Consider the following 25,065-nt stretch of genomic DNA (forward strand, 5'->3'; position numbering starts at 1 on the left):
TCCTGACTTGCCAGGAGGGGCTTGGAAGCACAGCAAGGTCCCAAGGCAAACCCAGCAGGGCTCTGGTCCTCCCAGGAGGTGTCAGAAGCCAGGTGCTTTGCCATGGGGAACAAGGGCACCCCAACCTGGGGACCTAGAAAAGTGAGGGCTCTCCAAGGGACTCTAAGATTTTTCTTGATTTTCTTGATGGAAAAAAGGTAGTATTTCAGTTCCAAGTTAACAGATCAATATTTTTTTTATTTTTATTTATTTTTTTTAATTATTTTTTTTACAGATCAATATTTAAAGTACAGCAGTTTCTCTCCCAAGATGTGTGAAGGAACTTATAATCAGACAAATTTTACATATTGCAAATTAATACCCAGAGATATAAAACTTTAGTTTATGAGTTTTGTTCTGCATCTTGAAATAACTCAAAATTCACAGGTGTTATAGTCTTCATCACAAGACTTAAAAACTTTCATTATGGAAAATTCAAACATTTCTAAAGAATAGACATGGTAGACTCAATAAATCCATCACCCAATATCATTACCAACCAGTTCTTGATTCATACATAGTCCTCCCTCAATTCTGTATTTTGAAACAAATCTGAGATGTCACAACTATATCTCTAAAAGGACTCTAAAAACATAACCATATACAATTCTAACACTATGACTAATAAAATAATCCATTCATTAAATCAAATATCCAGACAATGAGCAAATTCCCCTAATTTTTTTTTTAGTTTGTTCAAGATCCAAAAAATGTCCATACGTTACAATTTGTTGATTTATCTCTTAAGATTTATTCTTCCCTTCCCTTTTCTCCTCCCTGTCTCTGTCGCTACAATGTACTGGTTAAGGAAGCCAGGTTATTTATTGTGTCGAAACATCCCACATTCTGAATTTTTCTTATTGTTCCTCTATTTTGTTATTTAACACACTCCTCCTGCTATACAGCCTATAAACTGGTAGTTAGGTCTAGAGACTTCATCAAATTCAAACTTAATTTTCAACAAAATTCTTCATGGGTGGTATGAAAGTTTTAGCATACATTTACAAATTCTTTGACACTTCTGTGAAAAGGTGAAGGAGTCTAACTCCTCTCCATTTGAATGCATGCTGACCTTAGTGACTAGTTTCTCACAAAGTGATGTTGTAACACAACTTCCATCTGACTCTCTGTGGACACATCCTTGGAACTCAGATATCATGCTGCTAGGCAGTCAAGCAGCTACATGGGAGGGCCATAGGAGGTGTTCTAGTCCCCAGCTGCAGCAAAGGTCTCTGCTGAGAGCCAGACATGGGAGTGAACAAGGCTTCACACGATTTCCAGCCCCCACCCTTCAAGCAGGCTTGGCCAATACTACATGGAACAGAGGGAAACTGTCTGCCTCAGTCTTGCCCAGGTTGTACATTCATCAACAAAATAAATGTTGCTGTTTTATGCTTTGGGGTGGTTTACGATATAGCAATAGGTAACCATCACAGTTGGTATTATGTACTTCCATCAAGATGCATATATTAGCTTATTTATTTTATTTTTAGGATGCTAGCAACCACTGATGATCATTGCCTACATCTATCAATTCATTAGAGGTTGTAAATAGTAAAACTCTTAATTCTATCATTTTACCTTCATTATCTAAAACGCATATATAATAAAAAATTTCCTTTTATCAATTTTTACTTATCCTGAAGTAAAGTCAGCATAATTTTGAAAAATCTTGACTTCCATTACATTTGTTTATGGATACTTGTTGTAGACATCTAAATGAATGACAGAATGGCCACTAATTTTGTCACAAAAGTAGTTTACAACAACCAAACTATTCTATGTGCCTTTTGGGTATCTGCCCATGTGACTACAGTATATTGGAATGAATCAGGAAGTAAGGGATGGAGAAAAGCCACACAACAACTTTAGAGCCCCAATAGCCAGGAACCCACATGGCAGTGATCTGTGATAATACAAACAGACAATTAAGAGAAGCGAGGCAAATTTCTGGGTCGTCTATAATGAAGAGTTCCTCAGACAACAAAGAGACAAAAAAATTAAAAATCCTAAGCAAAAAAAGGGTTAAGAAAAGAGTGAAATGATAAAGGGCTTTGTCACTGCATTATAGTACATAATTAGGTAATTAGAAGTATTAAAACAGACAAAGCATTGGGCCCAGATGAATTACTGAAGATGCAAGTATTCAATAAGATGTCCCAGGGGAAAAAATAAAGCCCTTGGTGAAGGTTTATAATCATGCAGTTGGACAGAGAAGCACAGAAGGACTTGTAGGAACAATAACTGATGTTATGTTCATACTTCAAAAACAGAATTTCAAAACAAGCATTCATCCAAAATTTAAAATGAGCTGATGGAAACTCCCTAGAATACTATTAAACACCAAAATAATGATAATACCTTCTTCTGGTTTATTGTTTTATCAAAGAAAAAGTGGAAAATCAAGCAAAAACCATCAAGAGAAGCAATTTCATATAGAATGAAAGCAGGCAGACTTTTTCTTCCTGAGCTCCCTATTTTGGTTGATTTCACCACTGTCCCTATTCAACCAAATATGCTTTCTCGTCTTTGCAGGCACACAGCTGGATTTAATTTCTCAGCTTCTTTCTCAGTGAGCTGTAACAGGTGACCAAGTGCTAGCCAATGAAATGAGAGTAGAAATGATGTTTGACCACAAAATTCAACCCCCACCTCCACTTCAGCAAGGCCCCATACACATTTTTCCTTTCAGCTGGACAGAAGGGAAAAGGTCATCCAGGAGGCTTGGGAAGTTACCTGTGGATGGTGGTAGTTTTAAAAATACACGTGCAAATTCTTAAGAATATATTCCTCTCTTGGATTGCTTGCTCTGGGAGTAGTATCTGGAGAAAGACATGTAAGCAGCCCCACACAGAGATGTACGTGGAGAAGAACCAATATGGATCCTCCAGCCCTAGTCAAGCCTCCAGATGACTGTAGCTCCAATTGATATCTGACTGCAATCTCATGAGACTCCTAAGCCAGAACCTTTTGGCTAAGCTGCTCTCCAACTGCTGATATGCAGCAACTATGAAATAAATGATTATTGTTCCAAGTCACTAGGTTTTGGTCAACTTATTATGCAGTTACAGATAACTAACACAGCCTTAAGTACCTGAATCTGGGGTGTTATTAAAAAACCATAAAATACATGGTAGGAGTGTCTACGGGACTGGAGAGAAGCTGGAAGGACCTTGTATACAGCACCAGATAAGTATTAATGCACATGAAAAAGGCTGCTGGCAAAAGACAGACTATGAGGAGGCAGCCAGTGAGGGTTTAAATGAAAATAAGGAAAACATTATAGGAAAAATGGAGGAAGAAGCTTCCTTATAATATAGCAGCAACATGGCAGCCTCTAGTTATACAGAAAATAGAAAATGTACCACATAAGCTGGGTGACCTAGCTAAGGAGCTATCCAGGCAGAGTGTTGAAGGTGCTGAGTTATATTTGTACTTATAGTAGAATGAGAGAGGAGAGAAGCAAAAGGAAGAACTGCTAAATGCAAAGGTTCTAGGACTTTGAAAATAAAACTTCTCATTCTTATCTTCTCTATTCAGCAAATGATGCTAACATTATTACGACAGTGCTTGTGGGCAAACATCAAATCTAAAACACAATTAAAAAAAAAAAAGTCTAAAGATGAAACCAAGGAAGTGAGTGTAAAATCTTTCGTTAAGATCTCAGAAGGCTCTCAAGTGGTGCCTCAGAGAACCCTGTGTCAGTCAAGATGCCCCAATGCCCTGTGACAATTGAAAGGCACGCCTCACAGAGCTTTTAGCAGTCAGAGGCCAGGGATGGTGCCGCACAGCCTACACAGCACATAACAGCCTCACACAACAAAGAATGGGTCCAAGATGTCAATGCTCCCAGGTTGAGAAACTCAGCATTAAGAGTATTATCAGCCTAGAGGGCACAAACCATATTTATTTAATCTCTTTCTGAGTAGACTTACAAAAACTCACCAACATTTCCATCTCCTGTTAGCTCCATAGAGTGCTCTGCATACAAAAGGTATTATTCACTTGATATTTCTTGAACTGAAAAAGTGTTAAGTCTAGGCAAATAACATTAACATAAAATATTATAGAGTTGTGGAAAGATTAGCAGTCCCAGGCATTATTTCCATTCTGGCCATTAACAAATAATATTTTTTCATATTCTTTTTTAGTTTCAAATTTTCAGGTTTGCAAAATAGAGAGATGTAGTTAGATGACTACCAATAACACAAGTGTCTATTATGGGTGCCAGATACAAGAACTAAGCACTCAAGAAAATCTGAGAGAGAAAACAGACATTTTACAGATGTATTAAAAGGAGATAATTTACATGATCTTTAAAAGAGTAAAACAGACACTATTTTCTTTATCAGGACCTTCAATTTCCACGGCAGTAGCTAGCACATAGTAATTTCTCAAGTAATATTTGTTGGGTGAGTGAATAAATCCACAAACCTACAAACAAACCAATGAAAAATAAAAGTGAAATCTATGGACTCAGGGGCTGGAAGTGGGAAGGTGAAGCAGAAGAAAAGCTAGGCAGAGTTCTGCTGTCACTGTTTTTCCAATTAACAAAGAAAAGAGCAATACAGTTTTCACAGGCCACAAACTGAAGGTGAACACTGATTTTAAAAAGCTTAAAAAGAAAAAAGTAGAAATCTGATGTGATGGTAACAGAATCCAGCCCATGAGGATAGTAAAAAATCTCCAAGAGGCCTAACATGGAAGATGGGAGTTTGAAATCACCTTACAAGGGAGATGATGAAGCAGAAGGGTTATGATGACAGAAAATAGCAAAGAATGCACAGCAGAGAAAGGACAGGTGGGGGTGGAGTTTCAGGAGATGGGATGTGTCACCATCTAATAGACATTTTCATCAAAGCTTCTGTCTAGCTCTCCAACATCCTTAAACAGCAAGCCCTTGACCCTACTACACCCCTGCCTCAAAAACGAAAAACTTTCTACTCATCCCATAAAGGTGAAAAATTAGGGAAAAAATATATAAGGAGATAGACACATGCACTTTAAGCGCAAGATTCTCACAACTGAAAATAGTCTCTATTTTGCAATTTTTCAACAATTAAAACACTTTAATTCAAAGCATTTACCCTTAAAGTAATAAGGTAGTTCAGTTCTGAATCTGCACTCAAGTTCTGAAAAGATTCTGTTCTACTACTGAACAGGTTATACCTGGTAGGAATATTTCAGGATGAGCTATTACTTGACCACGCACCAGACTTTACTTTTGAACCTTCTTTAGTATGTGACCCCACAACTATATACAGCACTGAAAAACCTGGCTTACTTTAAAACAAGGAGGATCTCAAAAGGAAAACCTCTTCTGGTCGGCAGCTCACAGTGATCTATCCGTGCTGCCACTACATGGAGCCCTGCTTCCAACTCCAAACATTAGGGGCCTCAGGATGCTAACCTATCGAAGCACCACAACTGTCAGTTCTGCAGCAAACACACCTGCATTTTCACTCAAGTACTACAGAACTTTTTTCAAAATTGAAAGAAATCCCACAAATTGGAGTAAATGTGTAGTAAGAACTTGCATGCCTAAATGGAATAGAGATGGGAAAAATACATGTTAAAAACAGTACAGGAAAACACACACACACACACACACACACACACACACGCAACTATAATAAAATATTTTGTTTTTACCTTAAATGTTGTCAAATGAGGCAGGACTACAGGCCATTTGACAAGAATTGTTTCTTGTATTCCTGAAAATCTGTTTTTCCCCTCTTTAATATTTAAGAAACACACACACAGGTTGCCGACAACTCTCAGAGAGCGGCTTGTGTTGTCGTTTTCGCTTTCCCGGCTGTGAACAAGTGCATATGTGAGGGCTGGTCGTGCATGCACAAGCATGTACTCTGCCTGCATTAAATAAAATCACAACACAACACCAACTACATCCACTCATTCATGTGTGCCTGCAGTCCACCTCGAGGAGACTGAAAATATAAATACAAGCTGCTATTTTGGTGTGATCACACGAATATGGCAGCTTGTATGTTTTTTTTTTTTTTTTTTCTCTTTAACATTTTAACACTGGGCAGATTGTCTGCATTAACACAAACCAAAATCAATTCTGCTCTGAAACTGCTTGTAAAATCTTCCTTCCCTACGGAATTTTTTATTTAAGTAAAAAAATAGGCTTGGAGGATTCAGGACATCTTAACTTTGTACAATACGGCAAACAATGCCGGACCACAGAACTGGCAGTTATTTCTCTCTAAATGGGAACTTTGGAGAAGACAGACTTTAAGAAAAATTTTAAAAATCAGTAAGTTCACCTTATAAAATTACTTTTGTGTATCATTAATATAGGAAAGATTTGCAAAGTAGTCTAATTTCAAGTTGCCTACTACAATATAAGTTAATAACTAAATTTGCCTAAAACTCAGATGAGACTTGTATACTGTAAAAAAAAATTCACAGAGGTACTGTTAAATGCAGAGGAAGGAAATAAAAACCAAGTATTTAGCATAGACCATATCTAAAAATTCACTACAGATAAAAAATAAAATATAATAAAACATAATAAAAAATAGTAAAAATAATAAAAAACAATAAAAATAAAATATAATAAAATATCATATACAAATATATAGCAATAAATTATTTATACAACATTGCACAGTAGAACTTTTTATGATAGAAATGTTCTATATCTGTGTCGTCCCATCCAATAGCCATTAGCACTTGAATTAGGACTACTGTAAATGAAGACTTAATTTTTAATTTTATTTAATTTAAATTTATACAGCTACATGTGCCTGGACAGCACACACATCTATAATTTTAAAAGGGAATTTTAACAATTATTAGTGAATCCAAAAAATACTAAATTACAAGAAAAAACTGAGAAGACAAAGTTTGCTTGTATCAATTATATCTAAAGCTTGATCCACATATAAACTATAACCAAAAGGAAGCATTAATATGACAAACTTGAGTTCTTAGGGATCCAGCCATATCATGGAGAGTGAAGTAGGAAAGAAGGTCATTAACTGAAGAGCTGAGCGCCTGAAGTGCCACAGGAATAACCCTACAATAACTAGAAACATAAAGGACCAAGAATTGAAGATGATGACTGCCATATCCAACAGGCAATCAGATAAACCTTAAATACAGTCAAAGTTACACTGATAAGTTAAAGAATTTTAATCATTTAATTCAAGAGAGAGGAAGAATGCTTCTGAAGAAAAAGCAATACTGTTTAGAAATAGCTTATTAATATGTTAACTTGCAAATGGTATTATATATACTACAAATACACTTTTAGAATAGACCTTGAGAGATCAAATAACAGACTTCCCTAATATCTAATACGGAAATATTTTATTCTGAACTTACTATTTCCCATCAATTTTAAATAATACTATATTTCATTTAATGTTACAGTCTTTGAAGCATGGCAAAATTGGTTCAGAATGGACAATTCAAGCTCTGAATTAGAAATGATGTAAATTAGAAGTTCCTTGATTTACCTTTTGTTTATCAGTTTTTTCAGTAATAAAAATGAGAACAGTATCAACCTCATTAGGCTAACATAAGGAATAATTAATTGAAATGAATAGAAAACCCTTTGAGGCAAAAAAGGGCTAGTAGAATAAAGGAATATTAAAACTAGCTGAGGAGGAGATAATATTTAATATAGTGACATATTCAGATCAAATAAATTCAATAGTGATGGCAACAACACAGCTTATGAGACGAAATTATCTTGTTTAAACTCAGACTAGAAGGCTAATAGTATTTTTTTCAAAGTGTGCTTATGTCTCTGAAGACTAAAAATGTTAAAGACTGTTACTGCTAAAACTAAACAATATGGATCATCAGTGATAAGATTCACAATCAGTGAGCTTTTAGTAAGCATCAACTTGATTCTATAGTGACACAAGAACAAATCAGGTCCATGCTCTCCAAGGCTGACCAGTAGATCTGAAAGATGGGTAAAACTCTCATACATACTCTTTCCATGATAGCACCAGTTATCCTGCACTGCAACTTTTTTTTTTTTTGGCTGCTTTCTCTATTATACTTTGAGATTCTTAAGGGTCCATGCCATATTTATCTTGGCATCTCCAGTGCCTGGCACCCTGAGGAGATTAATATAAATGTACTAAATACATTGGCAGATTGAATACACTGGCAGGTCTAAGTAAATATAGGATGCAACAAAAATAAGTAATATCATCAAAAAGTTATTAAGAAATTATACTAGAACACAGAATAGGCATAGATTATTTCCAACTGTAAAGACTAGAAGATGTTTCATGAAGAGGGTGATGATGAACTCAGGCCTTTAAAAATGAGCTTTCAGGAATTCCAAAAGGAACAATGAGGAGAACCAACATTCCAAGAGCGGGTAAGCAAGTTATGCAAAGCATGGAATATGGAACGCACAAAACCCATTCAGGAAATAATGCCACAGTATTGATCTAAAACAGAACGGGGAGGGACTTCGAATTTCTGGTTCTGCCTATAAAGAACCTGGACATCACTACTCCTCCCCAATAAGTAAAAAGCCTAACAGACTGAAAAATCAACAACTCCTCTTGTCTCTATAAGAGAGGAGAAGACACAGGACAAACAGGCAAATATAAGGAGTCACAACTTACCAGAGCAGAACTCATAAGCAAACACACCTGGTAGGAACCAGTGCAGGAGAGGAAAACCTAACTACACTGAAGGAATTGCTAGAAGCTCAGTACGGAGAACTCTGAGAGTTAAATACTCCGAGGAACCCAGTAATAGGGAGACCCCCCCCCAACCCCCGCAAACAGCTCCAAGAGCTTGACCAGGATTCCACAGTAAATATCAGGAAAAAAAATCCCCTTGGCTTCTAGTATGTGGGCAGGGGTGGATTCATTCTGAAGAGAGCACTGAGTTCTTAACAAAACCTGCCCCCCCCAAAACAAAAACAACAACGAGGACAAGATTGAAAACCTGCCCTCAGGGAAAAGCAGTTAACCAGAGCATATCTGCTGAAGTGTTCTTAGATCCTACATGACCTGGGGGAAGGGAAATACCCAACTCCAGTCCACTTTAACCATTCTGCCCCATCTATGAGGGTGCAGAGAATTAGAAACACTTGGGAAGTTCATGGTTCAAGAGGACAGGTTCATAGTAAGACTGAGACATAACCATAGGACTGAAGAACACCTCCCCGCCCTACTCACCTTATCACCACATTATTTAAGGCATATTTACAGCAGTTCTTTTTACCTTCCACATCGTGTTCTGGTTACCAGAAAAAAAATGACAAGACATAACAAGAGGCAAAAGGTACAATTTGAAGAGACAGAGCAAACATCAGAACCAGACAAGGCAGGGACCTTGGAATTATGAGATCAGAAATTGAAAACACCTATGATTAATATCCTAAGGGCTTTGATGGACAGAGTAGACAGCATGCAACAACAAACAGGCAATGAAAGCAGAGATGGAAATCCTAAGAAAGAATCAAAAAGAAATGCTGGAGATAACAAAACAATGAAATAGAAATGAAGAATGCCTTTGATGGGCTTATTAGTACACTAGACATAACTAAAGAAAGACTCTCTGAGCTAAAGGATAGATCAACAAAATTCTTGAAAACTGAAAAGCAAAGTGAACGAAGGCTGGGGAAAAAAAAGAAGACAGAAGAAACAGAATAAACATTTAAAGTCCTAATGACAAAAATTCCCCAAATAAATGTCAGACACCAAACCACAGATCCAGGAAGCTCAGAGAAAACTAGGCCGGGTAAATGCCAAGAGAACTATAGCTAAACATATCTTCAAACTAAAGAAGATCAAAGATAAAGTCCTTAAAAAGGCAGCGGAAGGTGGGGACAAAAATAAAAACACCTTACCTATACAGAAACAAAGATAAGAATAACATCCAACTTCTACTTAGAAACCACACAAGCAAAAGAGAATGAAGTAAAATATTTAAGGTGTTGACAGAAGAGAAACATCAACCTAGAATTCTGTATCCTGTGAAATTATCCTTTAAAAGTAAAGGAGAAATGGACTTCCTCAGACAAACAAAAACTGAGGGAGTTTGTTGTCAGCAGACCTGCCTCACAAGAAGTAATTTAGAAGAAAATAGTATAGGTTAGAAACTCAGATCTACATAAAGGAAGAACATAAGAAGGAATAAGTGAAGTAAAATAAAAACTTTTATTTTTCTTATTGTCAATTGATATAACAGATGCTAGCTGTTTAAAATAATAATAATACCAACAGGGATGCCTGGGTGGCTCAGTTAGTTAAGCTTCTGCCGTCAGCTCAGGTCATGATCCCAGGATCCTGGAACCAAGTCCTGTGAGGTGCCTGCTTCTTCAGTGGGGTGCCTGCTTCTTCCTTTCCCTCTGCCTATGCTCTCTTGCTGTCTCTGTCACTGTCTCTTTCTCAGATAAATAAATAAAATCTTTAAAAATAAAATTTAAAAAATACCAACAATATATTCAACTATGTATGCTTGTATATATATACACATATGCATGTATATATGTATGTATGTGTGTGTGTATATACAAACATGCTCATATATAAGTGAAATGAGTAACAGCAATGACACAAAGGATGGGAGGAAGGAATTAGGATGACTTTGCTATTATAAAATACTCACACTATCAGTGAAGTGGTATAGTGTTATTTGAAAGTTGATGTGGACTACCTAAAATGCATAATGTAAAATTTAAGGCAACCACTAAAAAAAGTAAGAGACGTATAACTGGTATGCTAAGAAAGGAAAGAAAATGAAATAATATGAAATGCTCCATTAAAACTACAAAAGGCTGAAAAAAGTGGAAGACAATAATAGAAACGAAGAACAAGGTAACAAAAAGAAAAGAGTAACAAATATAATAGCTAATAATCCAACTGTATCAATAATCATTTTAAATGTCAATGGTCTAAATGCACCAACTAAAAGACTGTCAGGGTGCATCAAAAACACAACCTAACTGTATGCTACTTACAAGGAACACACTTTAAAAACAAAGACACATTTAGATTAAAAGTAAATGAATAGACTGTGGACTCTGAGAAACAAACTTGAGGGTTTGGGAGGGGAGGGAGGTGGGGGTTGGTGAGCCTGGTGGCAGGTATTAAGGAGGGCATGGATTGCATGGAGCACAGGGTGTGGTGCATAAACAATGAATCTTGGAACATTGAGAAAATAAAATAAATTTTTTTAAAAAAAGAAAAAAAGTAAGTGAATGGAGAAAAATACACCAAGCTGATTACACAATCATTACACAATGATAAAGGGATCAATTCTCCAAGATACATCAATCCTTAACATATATGTACCTAACAACAGAGCATCAACCTGTGTGAAACAAAAACTAATAAAACTGCAAAGTGAACTTTTAAAAATCCACTATCATGGTTGGCAAGTTCAATAACTGTCTATCAGAAATGGATAGATCTGGCGGGCAAAAAATCAGAAGGACTCAGGTGAATTAAACATCATCAATCTACTGAACATACTGAGATCTATGTACTTCTTGAAACAACAGCAGCAGAACACACATTCTTCTCAAGCTCACATGGAATATTCACCAAGATATTACACATTCTGGACCCCAAAACACACCCAAACCAATTTGGCAGATGGGAAATCATGCTCTCAGACTGCAGTGGAGTTAAACTAGACATCAAAGACAGCTAGAAAACTCTAAAAAGGAACCATCTGTGTGTTAGGGGTCTGGATAAGTTCATTCTTCTGCAGATCAGAGAGTCCAAGAAGGCTTTGGATTAGGCAAGTAGCATGACCAGTTGTGCTTTCTGAAAATAAGGCTATAACACACGGATTCCTGCTGGAGGAGAAAGAAAAGACATCTAAAGAGAACAATTAAGCAAGTGAGAAACTCTACATAGGAGGTTTAAAAAGAGAGGAAAAAAAAAAAAAAGACCTAAAACAGGGCAGTAAAAATAGAGGAGAACTGATGAGTGTGAGAAAACTACATATAATGATCTCTTAATATTTAAAAGTAGAAAATGCATATCTTTAACCTATCTATTCCTAACCATCTTTCTTACTACATCTTTCATCTGAGCCACTAACATTACTTAATGTGGAAGCATAAAACAAGACTTCCAGTTACTTTCCCAGATTCCATCTTCACCTCTACCCACCCCGCTGCACAGCAGCCAGAATGATCTTAGGTATCACACCCCTGCTCAATAGCCACCAAGGGCTTCCCATTACAACTGGAATAAAACCCTAACTCCTTACTTTGCCCTATAGGACTGTTTTGATGGCATCTGCTCTCTCCCAAAATTTCCCTACTTAAATCACTTACCTCCCGCCATACCTGCCCCCCGCTTCAGTTTCCCAAAACACTGAGCTTATTTTCACTGAGAGACTTTGCACTAACTGTTCCCTATGCCTGGAATGTTCTTTCCCTAGATTTTCAAATGGCTGGCTTTTTAAAATTTTTCACATCTCAGCTCAGATATCATCTTCTCAGAGATGCCTTTTCTAATCACTGTTTCTAAAACTGCCATCCCTCTATCTTATCACCCTGCTTTATTTCTTCACAACAGTTACCATCTTTTACAATTATCCTCTTTATCTATCTATACGTGCTGACTTTCTCATTCCTCCAACCCCCTCCCAACCCCACACTAAAATATATATCCCAAGAAAGCAGGACCTAGTCTGTTTTATTCACCACTCTATTCCCAAAAAGGATAAGGCTGGTACATAGCAGACATTCAATAAATGTACAGTAAAAAAAAATGTACAGTAAAAAAAATTCTTACCACAGATGCTAGTAAATGAGTAACACTGCATAACATTCATTGAGCTGTATTTCTTTTCTTCTCCTATTGCATCATGAGGTGCCTTACAGACTCGACTGAAACCCATGGATTTTAGATAATGCAGTGCCTTATAAAGAGAATGTATTACCTAAAGTAGTAAAATTATTCAAGCTATTCAGCTCTTATTGTTAGGCAATTTGGTTCCTTAAAAGACTGACAGTCTTACCTTACAAGCTACATTACCTGCCACAAAATATATGAAGAGATGGCAAGGAGCCTTACTCTAAATGTGGAGGAGAGCCATGGAAGAGCCTTCTGGGGAAGAAGATGCAACCTCCTCCATCCATGCTATGAACTACAGGGTCTCCTAACTGCCATCCCTGAATCTTGGGCTTGCCAACTGAATTAAAAAATACCACTGGAGACCATTTATAAGAGAAAGTTAGCCATATATACGTTATACACATCACATGCATGCACACATTTTAAATATATAAAAAATGCATAGAAAACATAAAACCAAATAGTTACAAGCATACACTTTTCAAGAAATAACACTTCCTCACACAAGAAAGCAAAAATGTTTGTGTTAAGTAATCAAAATAATCAATGGGCTCCCAACGCCACTTCCTATGAAGCTTGGCTGTCTGAGTTTTATTTTCCCCTTCTCCTGTTTGTTTTGTCTTTTCACTGATTTGATCCACAGAGCCTTTGACTATGTGAAGCTCCAGCATCATGGTCCCTCTATTTTCATTTGATAACAGCAGATTGATCATGATCCTTCTTATTAGCCATTTAGAGCTGAAGCTGTCAAGTTTTCTAAGATAACTGCCTAGCAAAATTTTTTTTAAAAAGGGATACCTTTACTGTTTGGCTAGCAATATATACCATGCATTTTGCTTTTAAGAGGCCTGTTTTACTGCCACTGACTATACAGCTACTTAAATGATTGGCGAGGAAATTCAGTTTTTGTTTTTTCCAACAAATATTTGAGTGCCTCCTGCACACTAATACAATGGCACTCTACTTTCTGCAACTATATGCTAGAGGTCAAGAACTGCCACAAGATGCCTCTGAGAGTAGTTTTTGTATAATTGGCTCCTCTTGGGTTACCTAGATAACTCAGCTCATCAAAATGATCCCATACCTCCCTCCCTCAACCTACCACCATTGCCAGTTTCGTACAGTTCTCTGGTACTCTGAACCCATGATTCCCCTGTTTTCATTTTTATTTTTTAACGTAAGCTCTAGGCCCAATGTGGGCCTGAACACACAACTGTTAGATTAAGAGTCACACATTCCATTGACTGAGCCAGCGAGGTACCCCTCCACTGATTTTCATTTTAAAATAGAAAATGTGACTTGTTCAATATGTAGTATAATGTTAATAGCCATCTATGTCATCTGATTACTCAGTGTTTGGGACCTAGAAAGAGATGAGTCTCAGAGAGCCAGAGGCCTTGACCTTATAATAGGTCTAGCAGGAGTTGAACTAGCAGCAGCACAGACAGGCAAAGCTACAGAAGAACCTGGTAGAAGATACTAGGGATATCTATGACTCTGCAAATACATGGCCTATGCAATGATTAATTTACTAACATTTATGTAACTGTTTACAGCCTAAAGTGTTAACACATCTAGGGGTGCCAGGGTGGCACAGTCGGTTAAGAGTCCAACTCTTAGTTTTGGCTCCGGTCATGATGTAAGGTTGTGATTTCAGAGTTATGAGATTGAGCTCTATGCGGACCTCTGTGCTCTGCATAGAGCTCACTTGAGATTCCTTTGTCACTCTCACCTCTTCGTGTATGCTCATTCTCTTTCTCTCTTTCTCTAGGATGAATAAATAAATCTTTTTAAAAGAAGTGTAAATATATCTGAATAGTACTAGTACAACACACATTTATTAATCTACAGCAATCCTTTGAGGTTAACTATTATTCCCATTTTACAGAAAGGGACACCGAGAAAAGATGTTCATTGAAAGTAAAATGCCTAAGATTATAGCATATGTTGCTAGAACTTATCCTAGGACTTTCCCACAAAAATTCCATGTACTTCTCACTACATGACCCAGAAAGGTAAAGCCCTATTATGTAAAAGTCAATGGATATTAGCCATGTGCTAAGTAAATAACCCCTTCACATGGTAAATACTATGTAGACCAAGAGAAGAGGTTGTTTGCAAACCTAATAACTTCAAGAGAGACAGAAATAAGGAGTGTAAAACTAATAGTTGTCATTTAAAAAGCAGTTTGGTTAGAAAGGATTCAAAGCTGTGAAGCAGGAGACAAATGTTTCTAGAAATATCAATATTATGACCACATAATATAACCTTAATCAGAAGCACATGATTTCAAACCATTGTTGAAAATTGAAAACCAGATTAGATATTATTTTAAGATCATAAATATTGGAATTTATGTTGAAAGAGGGAAAATAGGAATCTATATTTTAAGAACAGAAAATAACTGTTACTATCAAAAATGGCCACAATAACTTTGTTATTAACATAAGGCAAATACTGCATTTAATTAAAACTCCTCTGTGGATTTTGTATCTTACTAAAATTACAAAGAGATAACATCAATTTGAATTATTGTAAGTTCTACATACGTTCTTTTGACATCTTGTTCAATCATTGATCGCAGTTCTTTATCTTGAAAAAATTTGTTCCACAGACTCTGAAATAAGGAAAACAACCTATTTAAGATAATTTTATACCTTTACTTGTCTTTTATGATCTCAATTTAATAATTTAAGTGATCAAATTTATCCTTCTCTGAGTTATCATTTCACATTGTGGAGAGGAAACCTGAAGTAGAATAAGTTTTATTAAAAACTACTAGTCTAATATCAGAAACACATCCTTATGCTAACAACAATTTTTCCAGTAATAATATTATACATATTTAAAATTTTTATTATTATCTTTATAAAGTAAATGATTGTTCTGCTGCTCTATACCCACTACTTCCCTTACAAACAACAAAAAGCTCTGCTTAGATTAGAGCAGGGCCATAGGCCAACTGGTCTCAACTTGAACCTGACCTGAACTCCCAATGCACTAAGACATGTAATTTTTTTTGCAAAGCTTGGCTTTATGATCAAGCAGATTTTTAGATACTTTGTTAAAATGTGAGTTTCAGTTTTAAAATTCACTTAATATTCTGTGCTGCTATACTATAAACTATATCATAACAACTATATGTATCCGTAAAAAAAGAAATGCTGATATTATATATTAGCTGGAAAATAATTTCTGTTAGCAGGGAAATAGGAATTAGAGCAACAATTGAAGAAGTTACACAATACTCTAAAGTAGTAATTATTCTTAGTCTTCTCTGAAGTATCAGTGGGGAGGGGCAAATCTTTTTCATTATCTTTAAAAACTTAATAAGCTCACTCCAAAAAGTCACTTTTCTTCTTGCAAGTTAGTCCCACCAAGTAAATCCCCATCTATTTTTATCATAAAGGGAGGCTTTCCTAGAGTCCCCACTGCCCACTACAACTTGACATTATAGTTCTAGCCTCCTGTTTATGCTCTTCTCTTTTACCCTGAGTTCTTATGGTCTCATGTGACATCCTCAGAATGCCATTCCACAGAAACAGATCATCAACCTCCTACAACACAGGATGAATATAGCATAGAATAATTTCCATCAGGTTTTAGGTTGCATAATATATGGAGTAAAAAAAAAAAAAATTAAGTGGCATGGAATAACATTGTTTTCATAGTGATTGATAACCCGTCTCATAAGCATATTCTCATGGGCAAAAGAAGCTGAGATATGAATAAAGATAAACTTTACCCCTTCATCCTGTGAAAGGGGATTATTGATCATCAAATCTTGCTGGCCAACAACCTTCCTTGGGTTTGTGATGTGCTGGCAGGGAAAGAAAGAAAACACACACGCAAAGATCAGAGGTTACTGGACTTTAAAGCATACATAAGAAAACAATTACATTAATTAAAGTACAACTTACTATTTCTTTAACGTTGCTATACCATGCTCTTAGTTCTTTAATTCTACTTATCCACTGACTTTTATCTTGAGGAAGAACACAAAGAAATAGCTGTCAAGGAAAAAAAAAGGAAACTTTTAAAAAATCCTAACAAGCAACATGCAAAACTATGCCAAACAGAATCACCTGAAGCAGATATTCATACTGAATACTGCAAGAGACATTCATATTCATATCATTCCGGCTCCCCATAAATTATATTTGGGAATGTTTATGCATATTTGGACAATTCAAAAAGTGAACAAAGGCCACAAGAACTAGATCCCAAAAACTACACCACAAAACTGAATCAAGGCCCCTATTTTACAGTCTTATATTAATTCCCATTTTACAGTCTTATATTAATGGGGTATTGACAGACACAAAGTCCAATGATTAATTTCAAGGTTTAAGATTTGTTTTAAAACAGGCAGGTAAAGGACAGAGAAGAACAACCTGAGGGCATGGCTTGAGAAGTAAAGTCATTCCTTCTTCGGCAGAAACGTTAATTTACAAATGGCAACTAGCTTATGAAAACAACAAGCATTCTTAAAAAGACAAATTTGATTTAAATTAGTTTAATACCACTTTAAAATAAATCTGGACTTGAGTTTATTTTTAGAAAACGAAGGCTACTAAAAGTTAAACAACAAGGACTAGGGGATGGGACACAAATATTTGTATACAAATATTCTAGCAGTAGGTCTTCTGCCTTTACTGCCTGCATCTAACAAAAGAAAAATGTATTTTAATTACTAAATCTAAATTATTAAATCTAAAACTGTCTAATACATCATGTGTTCCTTACTGTCTTTACTTGCACAGACTCTGTATGCTCATTTATGCAGATATAACCTAAAAAACTTTCAATAGAAGTCATTTCAGAAATAAGTCTAAACCTCAATTCATTTGGAGATAACAAAAAGGGACAATATTTCCAGGCAATTAAAAAAGATAACTGTAAATTATTACTAGTTTTGGTAATCAATGGCCCTTTCTCTTAGAAAACTGATCTAATTTTCTTCCACTTCTCTTTCCTGCCGCCCTTCACTTTATGTTTCCAGTTTAAAAAATATATATATGTATATGTACATATACATATGCATATACATATATGTACATGTATATATGTGTACATATGAAAAATCATTTCCATCTGCTGTTTCTGAAGCAAAAAGCGGGGGTGACTAAATGGCTGCACTTGATACAGTGGGAAGCTGGAAGAAAATCCCCCTCTGCTCCTGCCCAGCTTCAAGGATTTCTGCAGAAGCCTCTGGGGGATGTAAAGGTGTTGCTTTGAATTCTGCTCCATCAAATGAGATCAAAGAACAGCTATTTCAAATGACTCCTTTAACATGACCAGTTACTCGGGACTAAGGTGGTTCAACCTTATTAGTAAATGTCCTATGAAAGATTAACTTGGATGGCCAAAAAATCGAGAGTGAAGTCTCCTGGAAAATTCAGTGATCCCCTGCATGGGTAATCTCTCAGGGCATCAGGTAATGTGTTGATATACTGCAACCACAAACTGTAAATAAATATTTTCTTCTTACCTTCCAGCAAATGCTGCGGAACCTGCTGCTTCTCAGCTGCCCATTAATCCCCTTCTGCCTTATTGTTGCCAAGTAATTGTTGTTTACAAATAGTTCTTCCCATTCTTTCCTACATGTAAGAAACCAAAGTATAGGGATCCTTTTGTTAAAATTCTCTGCTTGGAGAGGAATGCTACACGAAATTAATTTTAAATAAGTCTAAGAAATGCAACTTTTAAAACATATATATTTAGTTGTGTACTGTTTCTGAACGCATGGCTGTCTTTTTGGACACAGTTCTTCTTAGATTTAATGAATATGTAGATCGCTATAATTATGCCAGCTACTGAAATTCATAATGTCTATGGAGGCTATTCCATTTCCTCTAAAATGCTGGTAGCGCAGTTCAGTGCAACAAGAAAAAATGAATATTAATATAAATATATGACTGCTTTACCCACTGACAAAGACATACCTGCTCCAAAAATACACAACAAAAAGGGTACTGTTGATTACATTGGCTTCTCACATGAAATATCTGTTTAAATGAATCCGTTTCTCTTTAGTGTCAGGCTGGGGAGTTAAATATAATAGAAGACTACTTTCTTTAACTTCCAGTGCAATTTACTATTGAAATCTCTGCAACTTCTTTCTACATGATCAGTTTTAAAATTTTAACAGGTGCAGGCAAATTTGAAAAAAACATCAAAAAATTAAAAAGCCTCACTGTAAAAACTGTTAAAGGCAAGCTTGAGTACCTTGCAGTACCTATGGCTGAGTAGATAAACAACTGAAATATGCCTCCCAGGCACACAGACACCAGGGGCCTAACACCTGTGCCTCATTAATATACAAGTAAATCTGCTCTACTGGGAAACAATTGGAAATTAATTGTCCCAAACCATTTACTGAGTTTGAATAAAGGAAGTAGACCTATATTCCCTGCATCTTGTACCAAACTAAACATCAAGAATCATTTGTCAACAGTTGAGGCTACTGAACACAGCTTTGTGAAATTTCTGATTTCCTAATGCCGCAATACACTTATCATCAAGGCTGAAACCTTGGCAATCTCTTCAGAGAGACTTCCTCAAAAGAAAGCCTTTAAAACCCTCAACTGTCCTCCATGTAGATACAGTTCTCACTGGTCGGACCTGAGAGATTTGAGAAAGGACGGCCTCGCACGTCATGTTATCTTAAAGCCAGTAATGCAACCAACTACTAAAACACCCGCTGTGGAGTATCATCTCTACAGAGTTTTCAGAAGAGTGACCCCGGCAATGGCACATTTCTGAATACCACAAGCAGGAGAACTTCCAGCTCGGCCCTAGAGCACCCATCCCGAAGTCTTCTGCCAGGAGGGGCTGGTGGCAAGGTATGCCATATGAGACAAGCCCTCCAGCACCTTAGTGAGGAAGTCCACTCCTAACACCACTCCATGAAAATTTCTTACTCTCAACACTCCATTCATAAGAGAAAATAATACTTTATTTTTATTTTAATTTGCATTTATGTCATTAGTGAAAGTGAAAATTTTTCATTCTTTTGAGTCATTTTATTACTTCTTTTTTAAAAACATCCCTTCTTGTCCTTTGCCTATTTTAAGCACCACAGGACAGTGGTTAAGAGAATGGACAGCAGAACCACACTCCTGTGATAAAAAGACAGTCATGCCTTCACAGAAACAGTACACAATTTACTAGCTACTTACTACCTGTGCAAGCTTGGGCAAGTTACTCAATGTCCCTGTGCCTCTGTTTCCTCATCTGTAAAATGAAATAACAGCATCTACCTCAAAGAATTACTGTGAGAATTAAAATACATGACAAGTCCTCAGAAGCATGTCTAGTATATCAGAATATTTTTAAAAATTAGTATTATTGTTAATACTAATTATAGTATTACTTTTATTTTACTGTGCCTTATTATTGGTCCAAAGGAGGAGTTTTTCATACATTAAAAACATCACACCTTTGTCTGCCACACACATATACTTTTTAACCCAATACCTTGGTTTTCAACACAGTGAAGCTTTTTAATGTGTATATTAATTTAAATTGAACATTATTTTCTCCTGATGCTTTTTCCACTGTTGTCATGTTTAAGTAATCCCTAGCCCCTCCAAGCTCAAAGAAGTGTTTTTTTTTTAAATCCTATTAGTCCATTTGTGTTACCAATAATATTTTAAATACATTATCCATTTCCCAACAATCTCACATATATTATTCACATTTCATATTCAGGTTTTGTTTTTACCCAGTTTTAGCAGTACTAAAAGATGAGATAAGCAATGAGTACATCTCAGAAAATGTTAAGTATGTCTAAATAGCTTGTGGTCTGCAAGCAAAAACTGCAGATTTTAAATGGAATCTGAACCCACAAGGAATCAAAATTTGTGCAAGACCATGCAGTTCCATGGCCTGAAATCACCGATACATTCCAGATAAGAGAGGGAAGTGTGAGGCAAGGACTCCCCCAGCCTCTTCCAAAATCAGCTCCTATTCACAGGGACAGGGACAGTGTGAAGGTAGACACAGCTGGTGGCTAGATTCATTGCCATCTTGTCAAGTTACACAGCCTTTTAAGGTCAAGTTACATACTACTTATGTAATGAAGGATAATTATTTGTTAGCTTAAATAAGACCCTGGGCCTTGATTACAGTGTCGGCAGAGAGAACAGAAGACTGGGACATGTGAAATGGAAACATTATCTTTGGAATTCACAATCATCTCAATTTATTCAGGGTACTCAGAGTTCCAATTAAGGCTGAACGCCTCAAACTGATGAAGAGCCTTAACAACAGAGGAACACGAAGGCCGCAAGATAACTCATTGTCTTGCTCTTCTATGACACCGTGTTTCATTAATGAACAGTGACACAGAGTAAACACTAGTGACAGTGCCTACTATGTGCTCAGCACTCAGAGAGATTAGAGAAAGCATGAAGCTAAGGAGGTTGAGGGATCTGTAAACTAGTATTAATCGGGTAAAGGACAAGCACTTCGGTAGTACAGAGAAGGGAGAACTAGTTTTATATCTACATGTGAAAACTGAGTGTAGAAAATAATAGTAGCCCCATGGGCATTCAAATGCTAGTCCAAGAGCTGGGCTGTCAGACCTTTAACAGTATACAGAGGACAAAATATTGAACACTTTAGCCCTTCGAGGGGAGCCGAACCATAATTAAAGTTTTTTACAATCATAAATACAAATGAGGACCTACTACTGAACTTAGGACACAGGCAAAGAATACTAAGTTACTGATGAGTCAGTGGTGGAATTTTTCAGCTTTACAAAAGTAAAGGAAAGGTAGTTTCTAAACTATGCCTTATATTTTTTAAAAAAGCAAATAATATGCCTGTAACAGTCAATGATGCTACTGAAATGCTAAAAAAAAAATCGATATATATTTAAAAATACAATATTTTAGTAGCAGGAGCCTGGGTGGCTCAGTTCCTTAAGCATCTGCCTTCAGCTCAGGTCATGATCCCAGGATCCTGGGACTGAATCCCACATAGGGCTCCTTCCTCGGTGGGGAGCCTGCTTCTCCCTCTCCTCCCTGCTCCTGCTCTCTCTGTCTCTGTCTCTCTCAACTAAATAAATCTTAAAAAAACAAAATAAAACAAAACAATATTTTAAGTAAATCACTTTTAACCTTTACAACAACTCTCCTAGGGTGTGTATTTTTAACGCTTCTTTATCAAAGAGGAAACTAAGACTCAGAAAAATTTAATAAGATGGGGAAAAAAAGAGAATTAGGAGAAGCATCTTTGTGGAAGCAACACTAAAAGGGAAATGCGATACTGCAGCCATCAAGGGACAAAAATGGCCTCTGGAAACAAGGCAAGACAAGAACATGACCTTATATTTTCTCCCTTAGATTCCTAGTTTTTGAACATTAAGTCCAAGGGTACAGAGATAAGTTTTCACCAGTTGGACTGAGGAAGTAAGTCAACAGCTGCTGTGAGTGGTTAAAAACCTGGGGTATTTAGGTAGGTTCCTCAAATGGAACAAATTAGAGAGACACATGGGCCTTAAGGAGTTTCTTGACAAAGCACTAGTGCCATCTAGTGACAACCACTATGCCCTGCAGGCACTGGGTCCCTAAAAACAACCAGCATCCAGGCACAGAAAGGCAGAAACTGGTTTTCTTCTCAGGCCTTAGTGACTGTCCTAGAAGCATTGTGTGAAAAAGGATTCTGAAGCTACCATGTGCTCCTTAGAAAAGAATATTGTGACTGATTAAAAGTGTTGGCCATGAGTACTGCAGTCATTTCTCAATAAGTGAAATCAACTTTTGCAGCAGCAATTGAGGTCTCCCCTCCAAGAATATCTGTTTAGGTAGCTAATCCACTTGGCAATGTTTTTGTGTTTTGTTTTTTGTTTTTTTATTTTTTACATGGAAATCAACCAGAATACCCAGTGAATAAATACAGCTGATGATCATAAGGAGATCTCTATTTCTAATTACATATTTTAATGTAATATTTCCTAAGATACACACACAGAATTAGTATAAAACTAGTTAGCACCTTCTAAATGTAATTGTTTAAATACTTTTGTAACCTAAATAATGCATAAATTACTTGATTAGGTGGAAGTTCTGTACTAGAAAATTTCTGAATTGTCCTAAATGATGACAAATTAGAGAAAATAAGTTTATACTGTACATTTTATAAGATGGTTTCTACTCCATCCTGGGGCACTACCTGAGCAGGCAGCAATGTCTTTATGGGGCTAAGAAGAAACCCAAACAACTACAATTATTGAAAACAATTCAGAGACTACATACCGTCTAGTACTCAGGATCTTCAATACTTGGTTAAGAGGAACTACTCTAGTTTTCACTGATACAGAACTCAGTGAATGGGGAATGGGTTATCACTGGGGATGTTCAACAGGTCCCACAGAGAAAGAAGATCAAAGAGGGAAGTTTGGTGAGGGGGTGGTATGGTGAAGCTCTGCAGAGATGATCCTGTAGTTTACAAGCTCAGCTAGCTCTTGATCATCTCATTTTTTGAGATTTGACTAGACATAGTAGCACTAAAGAACAGGGCAAAATAAAGGTGATCCTTATGCAAAATAAGATCACAGTTAGATGCGTAGAATATTTGAAAGTAAAAAAGCACAAAGTAAGAAAACTGAATCTGATGCAAAAAGGTTTATACAATTTGATGATCCTGAAGTGCACACCAATATTTGAAAAAAAAATTGCCATATTAGTGACCATAACTGCTTTACCAAATACGAGATAAAAGGACATAATAAAATTTAAATTTGTATAGAAATACATTAGTGAAAGATTTCTACTAATGAAAGGACTGTACCATAAATCCACTATTCCAAGTGAAAGAGTATATACTTTTATACCATCTTAAAGGAATGATTTTGAAAATACTATTCAAATACAACAAGGAACATCTAACTTAAAAATCAATGGAAATATGTGAAGTGTAAATTAGGTATGTCAGCATCAGACTGTAAAGCGTGGCACCAGATATCGGTAAGCTACAACACTAGGACTGCAGGTGCCAAGATCAACCAGATAAACACTGATGTTATCTATAATTACCTCATTTTTAGCTTAAATCACAGGTAATGAGGGAACTCAGAGACTCTAAAAGGCAATTAGAAACTGTACTGGCTTTTTTGCTTCCTGTATCAGGAATTTTTAAAAACTTACTTTTATTTAAAGCTTTTTTTCCCCCTCCATAATGAAACATTAGGGCATATTACTTATACATATATAAATAAATATAAAGACAGAATGCGCAATTACTTACAAGCTTAAAATGGATTTCTTTCTATGTCTAGGTGAAATATATTCTCATCTGATGAAGCTCCATTGAAACAAAGGCAACAAACAGTTCACTGTGTGGAGGTTTGTCAAAATTCATTTACGATAATGTTTTAATTTGGGTTTGGACTTAACTCTGAATTGAGAAATTCTGAACTTCCACCTCAATGTTCGCAAGGACACAAAGCACTGAGTTAGCAATAGTTTTGGACTGTCAGGTATAATATTCTTTTTTAAAAAAACATATATCATTCTCTTCAAAATACAATGTTTAAGAGCTTCTCAATTCAAGGTCCTATTAAGTAGGTAAAGTCAACAAACATACCTTTAGAAAGGGAATTCCAAAAAGCTGTATCACAAGGTTATAAAAAATTAAGTATATAATAAACATCATTATACTACTAATCAAAGGTTCAGCATTTAGAAATGAGGTGAGGAAAGGATCCTACAAAGGATCTGAAGTCATCTGAAATGAATATATTTGATATTCCATAGTTAACTGATGTTTCTAATAGAATTAATTATTAATTCTCTGATATTTGATATTCCATAGTTAACTGATGTTTCTAATAGAATTAATTCTTTGAGACACCTTCCTGCAGACTTCCCCCACCTTCTTCACATCCCTACTGCACTACATTTACCTTACTATTTGTGAAACTAGCATGGATTTGATATCTAACTTCCAATGTGATAAGAATTTGCCACGGTCTACAATGTAAACAATATTAAGAAGTAAATGCTTACAGAATTGAAGACAAATTATTCCGCAGTAATTTAGAAACAAACATTTATTTAGCAAAATCTGATGTCCTAATTTAAAGTAAATCCAATCTCATAAACCATGTTTTCCAAGATTGGGTTGACTTACAGGGTATTATATATACACATAGAAATACATGTATGCTTCAAACAATACTTTCTCTTAAAAAGAT

At 36.1% G+C, this 25,065-nt stretch overlaps 1 protein-coding gene across 15 annotated transcripts in view; it reads right to left on the reverse strand.

Annotated features, from left to right (window-relative positions):
* Positions 1-25,065, reverse strand: part of TBC1D5 (TBC1 domain family member 5) — a 546,098-nt gene that overhangs the window by 222,300 nt on the left and 298,733 nt on the right. For all 15 annotated transcript variants that reach the window (XM_082684967.1, XM_082684972.1, XM_082684966.1 and 12 more), the window contains 4 exons: positions 18,355-18,463; positions 16,784-16,873; positions 16,609-16,683; positions 15,413-15,480 (listed from right to left, as the gene is read on the reverse strand). In XM_082684967.1, the coding sequence (XP_082541093.1) occupies positions 15,413-15,480; positions 16,609-16,683; positions 16,784-16,873; positions 18,355-18,463 (342 nt within the window). The remainder of the gene's footprint in view (positions 1-15,412; positions 15,481-16,608; positions 16,684-16,783; positions 16,874-18,354; positions 18,464-25,065) is intronic.

Source organism: Mustela nivalis (assembly GCF_964662115.1).
Source record: "Mustela nivalis genome assembly, chromosome: 1".
In the NCBI taxonomy this organism is placed as follows: Eukaryota; Metazoa; Chordata; class Mammalia; order Carnivora; family Mustelidae; genus Mustela; species Mustela nivalis.